The following is a 14,471-nucleotide window of genomic DNA, read 5'->3' on the forward strand; positions in this document are numbered from 1 at the left end:
AGGAAAAGAATAAAAGATGACAGAATAAATGTTACTTTCAGGATTAAACTGTGAAGTGCTTTTACCCCCACCCTGTTCTAAAACAAAATTGAACTAGTAGTTTTGAGAACCATATTGAGGACACTTCCTTGGCAAGGACATAGGTAACTAGGCTGGATGCCTATGACAAACACCAGCACAAGCCCCACAAAGACCTAAGGGCAGTTACTCCTTTTGCCCCCAGGCTCCACTCTGAATTTTCCAGTGGATAGCAGCTTTGTCAATGTGCATGCACTGCTCTACTTTCTCCCAGTGAGGCCAGCAAGTCAGCCTGGCATTGGGCGGACAAAGAGAAGCTTTTTCTTCTCTCATGTTTGATTATGCCTTCACCAAATTATATGACATGAGTCAAACGATTCAAGCACAGCCTTGGTGCTAGTCTCCAGATTCAGTCACTAAAGTGTCAGTCAGTCGTGTCTGACTCTGCGACCCCATGGACTATAGCCCACCAGGCTCCCCTGTCCATGGAATTCTCCAGGCAAGAACACTGGAGTAGGTTGCCATTGCCTTCTCCAGGGGATCTTCCCGACCCAAGGATCGAACCCAAGTCTCCTGCACTGCAAGATGATTCTCTTACTGTCTGAGCCACCAGGATTTCATCTAAAAGAGCAAGGTCATACCTGCAAAGGAGATTTGAATGAACTCTCCGTCTAAAAAATAAAAATAAAAAAAGAAGTAGTAGTTCTGGTATTACTCTCTTGGCCTTTTGCTTATTGAGAGGGCACATAATTGGGAGTGGGGCAGAGGAAGGGTGTCCAGTATACTGAAGAAGGTGCTGGATTGCAGAAGGGATGGGGATAAATGGTCAGCAAATTGATTATGGGATGTGAGTGTTAAGACCAGGTCACATCGAAGAACCAAATATTCCATTTCATGATAGCTGACCTAAAAGAACCCATGGAAAGCATTCCCCAAAGTAGGCTGCAAGTACAAGATCTTGTATTAAAACAGGGGTCACAAAGAGCCGGACCTGACTGAGCGACTGAACTGAACATGTTAACTATTCACTCTTTCATCAGAGGTTTTCAAAATGTAACCACTTGCATCTCCATGAAGCATCAAAGCTCTCCACTCCCCTCCCACCTACTTATGGCCATTCATCATGATTTACTCTATAGGGCTGTTCCTCCACGTGAAAAAATTTTTAATTAACACCATAGATTAGGAAAGATATTGTTTTCCTGTCAGCAGTGGGCTTAGGAAATTTTAGATTCTATGTATTTATCAAGTTGACATAGGATGAAAGGTGTGATCAGTAGAGGTTAACCATGATGGTCCATGCTCGGTTATCTGCTGCAAAATTAGACTGTACTAGCATTACAGATGGAGAAGGCAATGGCACTCCACTCCAATACTCTTGCCTGGAAAATCCCATGGACTGAGGAGCCTGGTGGGCTGTAGTCCATGGGGTTGCTAAGAGTCGGATACGACTGAGCGACTTCACTTTCACTTTTCACTTTCCTGCATTGGAGAAGGAAATGGCAACCCACTCCAGTATTCTTGCCTGGAGAATCCCAGGGATGGGGGAGCCTGGTGGGCTGCCATCTATGGGGTCGCACAGAGTCGGACACGACTGAAGTGACTTAGCAGCAGCAGCAGCATTACAAAATTTTGAAGCTACTGTCAGCTAGAGGTTTTTAACAGAAGTTTAAGATAAAGGTACTGTACCTAATTTGGTTTGCTTTGTTTTAGTATAAAAATGTTCATACATGGTATACTGAATATGCTTTAAAGGAGATTTCTTACTACTCCCTGTATTTCACAAGTGTTTTCCTAGAAACATACAAATTAAGCTCCATCTGACTACCCCAACAACATTACAGTAAGCCTGAAATTAGGGGCATTTGTTCCTATTAGAGCTTTCTTTCTTTACTTTTTAAAAAGTGACAAGGGTTCTAATAAAAATTTGATTCATATTTCAATTGCTTTCCTGTAACACCTACACACCAGCATTGAGTGAATGCTTGATAACATACTAAAACCTAGCAAATAATGGTATGATTTCAAGTTTACTTTACAAAATATATTCATCAACTCCTGATTAGCCATGCCAGTAGAAATAAATAATGCTATCGAAAACAAGATAATCCAAAAATAATTTAATTTGCTTTTGAAATGCATTATGGGAACTTGAGCCACAGATTTACCTGTATAATCCTGTTTTACTTAGGTCAATATTAAAATGAGTTTACATTCCCCAAGAACATTTCAAAGAACACCATAAGAAATAACCCAGAAGTTTGCTGGCTGGCAAAGGAAAGCAATTTGGGATTAACACTCCATCAGAAACAGTCTGCAAAATGAATCAAAGGGCTGACAGTCACATCTGAGTTCTGTTTCCTGTTCATTTTGATATCATTTCACCACCAGGAAGGTAAATGGCAATGCTTTTAATAACGTGATCTGATTTTGATGTATTACTTCCACTTGAGACTGATGGGTTATAAATAATTACTGTATATCAGGTATTCTAACTTTCTGATTAAGCAAAGGTCTTTTTAGTGGCAAGTTGATTTCACCCCTTCTCCAGAAGGGAGAAAACCTCAATGGACTCTGATGGGTCAAAACATTTTCCTACTCGTGCCCCCCCAAATCTGACAGATATAATTTTCTTCTAAAAAACAAATGCAACAAATGTTTCTATCTCAGTTTTTATAATTATATAAATCTGACCATTAATCTTTAATATACTGATAAAACACACATGACATCAATACTCCCGCAAGTGTGTAGGGTGAGCAACGTAGGCAGTTCCTCCAGGGCATTCCAGGTCGCTTCATATGAATCTCAAACATGTTTCTATTACTGCCTAAAGTCCAACAGAGCAGTGGTTCCCCTGCCCAGAGAAGCCCAAATAACAATATATCCAGTTAGTCTCTCATTCTTTTTCCACTCTCCCAATCCCATGGCCTCAGTTGTCTTACCTCCAATCTTCCTAGAACGAAAGAAACAATTCAAGTTCTTTTGAAAATTTTATTAGACATCATGCTATCCATCCCCATGGTCAACTGGTGATCTTGAACAAGCAGGGGCAACGATAAGCAAAGCACTGAAGACGAACAAAGTAAACGAGGAGAAAATGGAAGCATTTAACCCAAAGTTGAGTATATAATAATACAGTTACATTATTGCCTCTGGCTTATATGTAGATTTTTTCCACCAATAAGAAACAGATCATCACATCTTCTATGCCCTGTAAATACATAGGAAGATCACTCTAAAGAGTTTAATTGAAGTGCTGTCCCTCAACGGTGAAAACTAGCAATAACTGCCACTAGTCTTTACAATGGAGAAGGCAATGGCACCCCACTCCAGCACTCTTGCCTGGAAAATCCATGGACGGAGGAGCCTGGTGGGCTGCGGTCCACGGGGTTGCTAAGAGTCAGACATGACTGAGCAACTTCACTTTCACTTTTCACTTTCATGCATTGGAGAAGGAAATGGCAACCCACTCCAGTGTTCTTGCCTGGAGAATCCCAGGGACAGCAGAGCCTGGTGGGCTTCCGTCTATGGGTTGGCACAGAGTCAGACATGACTGAAGCAACTTAGCAGTCTTTACACCACCAATCATAACAGACTATTGTCTCCTTCATAGATTAGAAGCTCAAATATGCTTCTCCCTAAACTGGCAATGGTTTTGTGATGGAATACTCAAAAGAATCTGTCCAGGAAAATGAATGATGCTTGTAAACCTCCATCTCCTCAAAGGTCAGTTCAATTGCTTCACATCTGCCATTTGAAGGCAGGACCTGGACCACTTATGCATGCTCATTCAGGTCTTGATTATCTGGATACAAACTATTTGGGGATCAGCTACAGGATTTTTATCACACACTCTGGCCACTTCATGCTGCTGCCTAGTTACTGAAGACTTAAGGGATGCAGGTTACTAGAATTCTAATATAGGCAGTCTCTGATTTACAAAAGACATATTCCAGGGCTCATTGTTTACTTGAAACTCAAAATAAATTATCCTGTGAAAACAATGTTATAAATAAATAGTGGACAGGTTCGTAGGTTCGTCCACACAAGCAGATCCCAAACTGAGAGGGGAACGATTTTGACTGCACCCGACAGTCATGTATAACATCATTTCTGTGGGGAGACATGTTTGAAGTTTCAATATGAGACTCCAGGAAAAGATCTCTTCAAACCATAGCAGTAAGAATAGGGTCTCCTAAATTCAAGCAGCTGTAATAACAGGGCCAGGGTGGCAGTAGAAACTATGGTCAGAGTCACAGCCACAATTAAGTCCTTCATGGGTGGCAGTAGTGGGTACAGTTGGGGAGGTCTGAGGGTGAAGACAAAGGCATAACTTATGAAAAAGCAGGAGTGGGAATTCCCTGGTAGTTCAGTAGTTAACATTTCATGCTTTCATTGCCGTGGGCACAGGTTCGATCGCTGATCAGGGAATTAAGATCCCACAAGCCACATGGTGTGGCCAAAAAAAAAAAAAAAAGGAAAAAGCAGCAGCAGGAGTTTAAAAACATATTTATTGGTCAGACTTTCAAAGGCACCGTGGGTGCAGGTGTGAATCATTTTCAAGGTGAATTTAGAGACAGTCTTGATTGATATTCTCTAAGTTTCAAGTCTACAAGTAACAAATTAGTAATCATAGAGAGGCAAATGATATAAATTGTGAAAACTAGCTAAAGTGACTACAATTTATGGGGAATTGGATATTCAGTAAATCCAGATGATCTGGCTAGCATCAAACATAGTGTGGTCAATCCAACCATGAAAACTGCTTTGAACACCAGTCCAGCTGCCTCTGTGCCAACAAGTGAGACCAGGGCAGGCAAGCGATTCTGTTCCTGTGAGCTGAGCACAGACAGGCTGTGAACTAGGGGCAGCAACTTCTCAGGAAAGAAGTCTTCCCCTCTGAGGGCCTCCCTTCCCTCGTGGAACTCCCAGAGTGGCCTCACCTTTACTGCCAGAGAGAGGCCAGGAAAGGCAACTTTTCCTGAAATTATCGAGAGTAAGACTCACAGAAAACAACCCATTAGAAAGGGGGTGTCAGGAAGCTAGAGGAAAAGTGCAATAACTTTCTCATTTTACTAAATATTTCAGTACATATTCTCATTAATTCTAAAAGGAATTAGTCAGAAATAGTAAGGTACCCTCTAAAAGAATGCAAATTTGAACTAGGATATAGGTCTACATTAAAAAAAAATCTTTTAAAATTCCTATTTCTCAAGTGTGCAGCCTAACAGCTGAAAAAGAAGATGAAAATCTAAGACCTGTTGCTAAACAACCAATAACCAATGCAGAATTGCTAGAGAATGCATTTAATGTCATATGGTGGACCTACTGTCTTGGCAATTTTTATCAGTAGCCTTAAAATTAGCAATCTGATAGTTGTGGTAAAAATTGAGTGTCCGGTATTCATTTCATTATTATAAAATGTAGCCTTTTTCATCTCTCATTTCTCACTCAGGACAATGCAGTGTTTTCCAGTAAATGATCTTCACCATCTTCGAGCCTGGCAGCACCTCTTAGACAAAACATACTGCAGGCTTCAATTAAGCATTTCACAAAAGTTATTTTCCAATAATGCCTATAAAATGTCTGAACTATTTTTACATAGTCGTAAAGCATTTTTAAAAACGGTGCTAAGCAAAATGAATTTATTTTTAAACAAAGATTTTTATGTCCCTAGGAAAGGATTTGATTTTCAAGGCTTCTAAAATCTTCTTCCCTGACTGCCAAGGGCGAATTTTGCATTTTAAACAAATGAAGAGCATCTCTTAATACAATGCTTTTTTCCCCACCTGTCTCATCTTATTCTGTTTTTTGTTTGCACCATAATGCTGCCGACTAGAATATCAGATTTTATACATATGGACAAAAAGGAATTGAAAGACTTTTGGCAATAACTGGTAAATGTCAATAGATTATTTGGAAAAACCACACACAGGTGACTTTACTTAAGGAAAGGACCATTAACAGAAGTTTATTGAATGCACCCCTTTCATTCCTTTCAGTGTTTCTGTGAAATCCAAATAGATACACAGAGTATTTGTGTTTGGGAGGTAAAGATGAGCAAATGCCTCCTGCAATCAGATTTAAAACCTTCAATTCCAATACAAGTTATATTCTTTTATAACAAAGCTATAAACAGTTCAATGTAATGAAAATGATCCAATCTCTGGGGGATGGCTCACAATTATAACACTCTGAATGAATTACTTACAAGCAAATTGGATACTATCAAATTCAAGAAGACTTGGAAATTTCCCCAACCTTGCTTATATCATAATCTTCATCAATAGGAAAATAGCAGATTGAACATCTGATGAAAGGGCAGTGTGGTATGCTGGGTGGAGCACTGGACTTGAAATCATATGTATAGATTTGATTTTCTGCTCTGCCACTTACCTCTTTGACAATGGGAAAGTTCTTAACACTGGCTTCAGTTCCAGTACCTACTATCCCCCAGTAAAATAATGGATGTAAATATGCTTTGCAAATTAGAAGGCAGTAGGCAATTGTAAAGCATTTCCTCCATCAACAAGTTAACAATGATCCCTTTTAAATCACACACAAGATGCCTGATTTCTCTCCACACTGGTTATCCTCACCTATTTCAACATGAAAACTTGGGGGTCACTCAAAGAGTTTGTTTCCCAAATAGTTTCCTGTCAATGACTCTGAAGCCTCTTAGTTCATGTTTGGTAATTAGGGGGAGGAAAAGAAAGCAAGAGATCTTGTTTGAGTATTGATGCATGTGTGATATTCAAGTCCTAGTCCTTGTTTAAAGAGATACTTTGCTAGTGAGTAGCCAAAATTCCAAAATCACCTGGGATGCATTACTCAAAAACAGAATGAATCCACATAAATAATGATTGCCAATAGCTTTAGTTAACTTTAATAGAATGAAATCCTCTTTAATTGTTACAGATCAAATACCTCTACTCCAAATAACTGTCCTTTTTTTTTTTGTGATGGGGATGAATGTTGTCTAAAATAAGTGACCCAACAATGGTGACTGAGAAATCTCTGCTATGTGGAGATTTAACTCTAGTAATGTATAATAAATAAGTCCAATAAACAAAAAATTTGCTCTCAGCATCTATAATTTATATCAAGAGGATTTGGCAGTAGTACACTGAAAAGAAGCTTATGCCTCCTTCGTGTTAACAACAAGGACTAAAATTTCAAAAGGTAATTAATACAGCTTTTTTTTTTTTTGCTTTTTAATACCAAGTACTATTATAACATTACTAATTTGGCCAATTCTCTCACCCCTCTGAGAGCTGCTCTTACCTACTCATCTTTGGAATGGAAGATCAGTGAATTTTTTTAACCTTAACTAACTTCAAACTATGAATTCTACATCAGATACAACAACAAAAAAAGTAAAAATGCATTCATAAACAAGAGCCAGAATAACCATATTAAAAAAACTGCATTCTCCTTATAAATGCTAATACTTATAACCCATGTGTTTAAAATCTGAGTACTTCACACTTCTTAAATTATTTCATTTATTAAAAAGTCAAGTCCAGTTTATATTTCTGGGTGGTTCCAATTGTCTTAAACAAATTGCTTTGAAGTACTTACTTATATGCAATATGACTTGTGGGTAAATGAGATTACATATTAATTTTGCATTATATGAACAAAGCTGTCTCACTGCCTTATGGGCTCCCTTCATTTCTCTTAAGTTACAAACAGATCACAACTATAAAAATGCCAATTCTGAACAAGCATGTAAACCATTTTAAGAAAACTTAAAAGTGGGATTTGGGAACACAGGACTTTAGCTTTGTGTTTTTTCTAAATGTAATAATAATAACTAACAACAATGACAGTAGTTGCATTAGTTGCATAATAATTCATGTGTAACACTTACTATGTGTCAGACACTGTTTTAAACATTTGCAAAAATTAAAATTACCCTGAGAGATACTTAACTCCTAATGAAGACTGTGCCTCTGTTCCTTTGTCAAAGCATATTTATTATTTTCTAAAGTGAATTTTTTTCTATTTTGTTAGGAAGGTGAAGCAAGATCAGAAATGGGTGAAAACTATTCTACAGCTTTATAGTCACAAAATGATCATAATCAGCCAGCTTGTTCTTAACCCTTCACAGACAACATTCCACCATATCAATTTGCATTAAGCTCGTAGGAAAAGTAATTTCCTTCAGTTTCTTTCTATATATCTTTCCTTTTATATATCTCAGCAAATAATGTGCCTTAATCAGTCTCAGGACCAATCATTTTTGCAAGAAACTAAATCACTTGTTGAAATTATTGAAACGTCAATGTTTGTTAATCCAATGACAAAATTAAAATATCTTATATTTGCAAAGTACTTTAAAGGCCCAAAGTCCTTTCACATTCGCTGTCTTGTTTTAACCTAAGCACTTATGTCCCTGTGAGATACAGCCTCCTTGCTGGATAAAGTTAGGAATTTCCTCAAGGAACAACACATTTACAGAACATTAGCCTCCAGAATAGCTACAAAGTTATTTGAAGTTATTCATAAATCAGTAACCTATGCTAAAATAAATGTTAATTATTTCATGATCTAGATAATATTTGGGAAGACAGGATTTATTTAAGGAACAAGAAATTTTCACTAATTTTCATTTTTGCTGAAACAAAGAGTAGTGGAAAATATAGACAAACCTCTATGAAAACTTGTTCTTTCCAAAGCACCACACGGACATAGATTGCTATGGAACACTCACATCAATATCAGTTAGGCTCAAACAATGGCTTAAGACCAATTTCCAGGTGTACTTTACAGAATAAAATAGATCTGTTCTTGAAAAGCTTGGTATGAATTAAATGCTTGGCAACAGAATTGTATATTTTAAATGCATGGTTCTGTTAGTGCTGATGATTGCGTGTGAGTGCCCACGCGTGTGTGTGTGGGGTGGGGACCCTCACAATTTAAAGGAGACCTGAATTGAATCCTTTGGCATGCCAAAGCATCCTTTTGTCGTTTTAATGATCACTCCTTAATGTGTCCATGCTACAAACATGAGTTTTTGTAAGGCAAGTTTCCTAAAGCAGGGGGAAAGAGGGGAGGAGGGCTACACCTGCACTAAATAGGGAGCTTGTTAGGTGACTGTTGTGATCAGTCCCTGCCTTGTTCTGCCTGATCAAGCACAGTGGGCAGAGATCCAATCACAAAAGCATTCCACAAAGCAAGCAAAGCAAGAATCTTCACTAAACTGACTACTGGAATGAAAACTGCTGGGGTCCATCCCTTCTCTTCCCTGGAAAAGAAGCACATATCAGTAAAGAGGGGAGGCAGTGGAGACTATGGAGATATCATCTCCCAAAATCATTTCTCAAGAATGTCTCCAGGGACACTAATAACAACACTGCTCGATGTATACAACAGATTTACTTGAAGTCTTATTTCCAAGTCTGACAGATCCTATTCTTTCTTGTTTCTTCCTTTGAAAAAGTAACCCTTTAAAAAAAACTTTCACTCTTCCAGGGTAAGCTGCCCCTGGGGTCAGGTCTGCCTCCAGCCTTACTATCCTGCTTTATTGAATTGCCCAGAAGATGCACCAATTAGATGTTTTAAATGGTTTTTAAACCTTTCAAACAAATAGTCATACCCATTATTGTGTTATCACCATACCCTTTTTGGCGGGGGCGGGGTGGGGGGGAATTACATGAAGAAAATGTGGCACAGCAGATGACTTGCCTGTCACTATTAGTGACATAGAAAAGGAACTCTCAAGGTTTCCAGCAATGTATCCTGTGTAAAAACAAAACAAATCAACACCAAAACACATTCCAGAGTTAAACACAGTCTTCTTTCAATTACCTGTTCTGGATTATTTACCTTTGGTTCCCGCCAGACATTCACACTAACAATTGAGATTCAACCTTCTTGGTAAATCTCAGCAAACCAACATAACCATGACTGCTTTTTTAAAAAGTAATTTTCTGAGGAGAAGGTCATCAACCCGCAAAGGTTAACGGTTGATTATTACTGCTTAATATCCAGTGCTCTTATTAAATGTCCTGCAATTAAATGTGGTCATTTGTAGAAAAGCAGCTTTGACATGTTGATTTGAAAATGAGTTGATGGGATTCAACGGACGACGAGGTCCTGTTTGCATAAATCAAAGGCTATCTGAAAACATGTTACACATCCTTACGTTTAAACTACTTCTAAAAAGTAGAACCAATGTTTAATCGATAATCAGAGCTTTCCAGGTAAAGAAACTTTAATAATGATTCACATGAATGAATGATTAAAACAGAATTCTACTTTCCATTCCAAATAAGCACCAGTGAATGAAACATACTCCTAACACTGTAACAGGGGGAGTGCATCGATTTATTAAGGAATCACCACTAACTTCAGGGAAATGAATTAAAAAATCACCAACCTCTTTGGGGAGAGTCGAACTTCCTGTTGTCACGTCTTGCAAAGTCCATTCTCACGTACGTGTCGTCTTCGTCAGAATCTTCTCTTTCTGGGGGTCTGGGCACCCGACCGCGGCCAGGTGATCGAGGCGGAGCGGCGACTGCAGCGGCAGCCCCACCGGCTCGGTTCTCACCTCCGGCCAGGTCTGCTGATGGGTTTGGGGCTCTGAGGTTCGAGCCACCCCCAACGTCTTGGGCCCCCCTGACCGCGGCACCAGCAGCATCTGCAACAGGTAGGAACCAGCGGACGGAGGCGGAGTCAAATCCAGCGGCGGCCTCGAGGCCGGCGGCTGCTGCGCCGATGCCGGGAGCCGCGACCAAAGCGGAGGCGGCAGCTAAAGCCCGGCCGAGAGCTAAGGTTGGTACGGCGGCCGCGGCTGCGGCGAAGGAGGCGGATAGGTCTCTCTCGAGGCTGTCGGTCGGAAACGCAGAGATGGCGGCTCTGGCGGCTGCAAAGAAACTTTGCGAACGGCTTTGTGGGCGCCTTCGCTCGAGCTCTTCTCGCAGTAGCAGCCTCGCTACAGGTGGTCGTTCGGAGCAGCGGCTGGGGGAGAGAGAAATGTTCATACAGCACTCAGAAAATGGATCGACCACATAGATGCGACCAGTTTCGGCATCGTAGCGAATGGCACTGTCAGCAAAAGGCACGGCTGGTGTCATCGCTGGGTTGAAAATCACTTCGATGTAGTCACCTTCTTCCCTATTAGCACTGCTCCCTGTAGCACCGTCCAGAAAGAAGGGATTGGCACCTGGGATAGCTCTGAAGAGATCTGAGAGGTTGCCTGCTGGATTTGGAAATGGCACTCCGAACTCAATATTCACATAATTGGAAAAGGCAAACTGTCTGGGGTCGGCAATTATGCCCCACACACCTGGAAGTCTTTGAAGACATGGATCTGGCATATTATAACCTCTCTTAGGGAAGTCAATGTTGACGTAGCCCCTAGGGCTGTCGGCTTCTCTCTGCTCCTGTGTGGGCTTTTGTGGTTTTGGCTTGACTTTGTTTCCTTTTGTCATAAAAGGAAGTCGATTAGGTCTCTTAGCCTTGTGCTTGGGGGGCCCATCACCTGAACGCTTGGAAGGTGATCCCCCATCTCTAGGCTTTGAGAAAGACCCTTCAACTGAAGGCTTTGAAGCTGTATCTTTGGGGCCTCTGTTAGATGAGACCTCCTTCTCTAGGCCCTTTCCTAGGAATTTTCCAGGTAACATTGGTACATACTCATTATGGTCACTCTGTCCCAATGGGGAGCTCCGAAAAGGATTTGGCAGAGAGAAGTAGGAGCTCCAACTTTTGGAGGAAGAGCCTCCCTGAGGATTTCTGGGGTTTTTAGGAATGGCACCAGCTCCAGGGGCCATGAACATATAGTCACTGTCACTGTCATTGTCCTTTGAGTCATCCTCTTTAGCAGGATCAGGTGCTTTTGGAGGACTTGGCACAGGTGGTGGGCTCACTCTGGGAAACATCATCATGTACCCTCTAGAATCTTCAAAAGGTGATCGAGAGTGGCGCTTTTTGGACACAGAGACATTTTGAGGAGCCATGGGCATGTAGTCGCTGGAGCTTGCGAGAGGAGCAGCCACGCCTGGCCTCATTGGCACATACGGATCATCCTCGTCTTCATCAAAAGCTCTGGCTCTGTGGGGACCCCGAGCTGCACCTTCTGAGGGCTCCGTGTCTTTCACTTCTTTGGCTTCTTTGCGTTCTTTTGTGGCCCCTCTGTCTGCACAAAAATAAAGTCGGAACCTTCCCCCCGACTTCCCTTTCCCACCAGTTGCTGCACCTGGTGGGGGTGGAGGGGGCGGAGGTGGTGGCATTTGCTGTTGCTTGCTTTGAGTTAATTTGCCAAAGTAGGATCTTTTCTTCAGAGATTTCCCACGATCACCATTGCCTTCGGGCCCCTTCCCACTCCCTGAGCCTTTGCCCCCTCCAGAGTTCTTGCCACCGCCTGAGCCATGGCCATCTCCGGGTCCCTGGCCACGGCCTGAGCCATGCCCACCTCCAGCTCCCTGGCCACTGCTTGAGCCATGCCCAGCGGTGCCCTGGCCGTCCCCAGAGCACTGGTTTCCTCCTGCACTCTGGTCCCCGGAGCTGCTGCCACTTGAGCCATGGCTGCTACTTGAGCCCTGACCACCTCCGGAGCCATGCCCCCTGCCTGAGCACTGACTTCCCCCGGAGCTTTGGCTACTGGAGCCTTGCCCACTTGAACCCTGTCCACTTCCTGAGCCCCGGCCATTTCCCGAGCCCCAGTTGTTCATGGGCATATAGTCACCTTCGTTTTCTTCCTGATCCTCTTTGCCCTGAGGACCACCTTCTTCCCCTGAGTTGCCAGAGCCAGAGCCAGAGGCTTCAGAAGACACGGGATCTCGGTCGTGGAGGGCTTCTGCAGGGTACAGGATGCGCACAGGGCTGGGTGCGGTGCGGCGGAAAAAGCTGGCTGGCACTGAAGTCGCTCTCCTGGATCTGCGCCCTCTGGGCAGGTGTAGTCTTCCTCTTCTGGAGCGGGGCACAGGCTCACTGGGTGTTATGTAGCGCCTGGCGAGGAGCATCTCGTCTTCCCCATCACCGATGGCCCAAAGGTGGCAAAACTGCTCAAAGCGGGACCTTCGGAGCCAGCCGCCAGGCTCGAGCGGCAGCATGTCCAGGTGCCTCCTAGTGGACAGCAGGGTTAACAGGTGGCCGCCGATGCTGATGCTGTAGCTGCGGCAGCGGGCTCTGTATTCGTCTGCACACAAGGCTCTCATCTTCTCCAAAAACAGCTCGTGCATGTTTTGGGCCACCACACAGTCATCCACTTGCATCCAGAGCTCCCCCGGACCGATGACGGTGGACCTACCGACTTCCAAGAAGAAATACTGCTCCGAGTGCCCACAGCGACGGATGCTCAGGAGCTGGACGACCACGCTGGCCACTTCTGTATTTAACCTCACGAACAGAACCTCCTCGTCGGTAAGACAGAGCCGGAACACGCCGCTCAGCTCTTTTCGGTGCCCCAGCCCCCTGGGTTTGACTATTACTTGCCACACATCTTTGTAGAAGGGTGGCTCCACCGCCGCTGCAGCCGCTAGCGCGGCCGGCTCTCCCTCCGGCTGCGCGCCGAGCATGCCGCAGCGGCGGCGCTTGCTCTCGAGGATGAGGCGGCTGAGCAGCAAGTACCAGCTCTCTTGCTCCGACTCATTCTCGGCCACCATTGCGAAATACTCGTTTTGGGTGAAAAGAGCGATGAGGTGTGGGTACCTTGCGTCGGCCCGCTGGCTCACCGAGAAGCACTGGTACAGGGTGATCACGCGCCGCGGTGCAATGGGCGCGGGGACCGTGGCGCCGGAGGCGGCCGCCGCCGCTGCAGCCGCCGCGGTGCGGACACTGTGCCGGAACTTCCTGGCATTTTCGTAGTATTCCAGCCGAGCTGGGGCGTCGGCGGTCTCGAGTTTGAGCACGAAGTAGCGCCAGCGCCCATGCTTCTGCTTCCGCAGGTAGCCGCGTTTGCAGACTTCGTCCCCGACGGGAAGGTCCTCCTCGTCGGACTCCGAGTCTGACCGGGAGCCAGTGGCCGTGGAGAGCCACATGGCTCCCGGACAAGACGACCCGGTCCCAATGGGTGCGGTGGGGGTTCCCGAGGAAAGAAATGGGGTGGTCGCCGCCGCAGCTAGAGCCGCTGCTGTTGCCGCTGCTGCAGCTCGCAGTCTCCTTGTCGCTTGGTCGAGAGCGAAGGAGCAGCTAGCCATGGTGATGCACGAGGGTTTTAAGGTGAGCGAAAGGGAGGGGGGGCTCGGGGACGGGAGAGTTGGGGGAAGAGGCCGTCTACCCCCTCCGCCCGCCCCGCCTAGGCCCGCGCCCCCGCCCACTCCACTCCAAGCGCGCGGCGGCGGGCAAAACAACACGTGACCGCTGCCTCACGCGGCGGCCGCTGCGGCTCCTGCTACAAGCTCAGCAGAGGGGCGCGAGCCGCCGCCAGCAGAGGTGTGCGAGGGAGGGGGTGGCCGGCCCGAGAGGTGGGGCGGCCTCCAACCCCTCCTAGACCCTCTGGGAGA

At 44.3% G+C, this 14,471-nt stretch overlaps 1 protein-coding gene across 1 annotated transcript; it reads right to left on the reverse strand.

Moving 5' to 3' along the window:
- Positions 1-10,397: 10,397 nt before the first annotated feature.
- On the reverse strand, positions 10,398-14,165 carry IRS4 (insulin receptor substrate 4). Its single transcript, XM_068961921.1, has one exon. It carries the CDS (start codon positions 14,163-14,165, stop codon positions 10,398-10,400), a length of 3,768 nt encoding a protein of 1,255 aa, XP_068818022.1.
- Positions 14,166-14,471: the final 306 nt, after the last annotated feature.

The sequence above is a fragment of the Capricornis sumatraensis genome, chromosome X (genome assembly GCF_032405125.1).
Source record: "Capricornis sumatraensis isolate serow.1 chromosome X, serow.2, whole genome shotgun sequence".
Lineage (NCBI taxonomy): Eukaryota > Metazoa > Chordata > Mammalia > Artiodactyla > Bovidae > Capricornis > Capricornis sumatraensis.

Coding starts and splice junctions, on each gene's coding strand:
- IRS4 (XM_068961921.1), bottom strand. CDS start 14,165: ATGGCTAGCTGCTCCTTCGCTCTCGACCAAGCGACAAGGAGACTGCGA.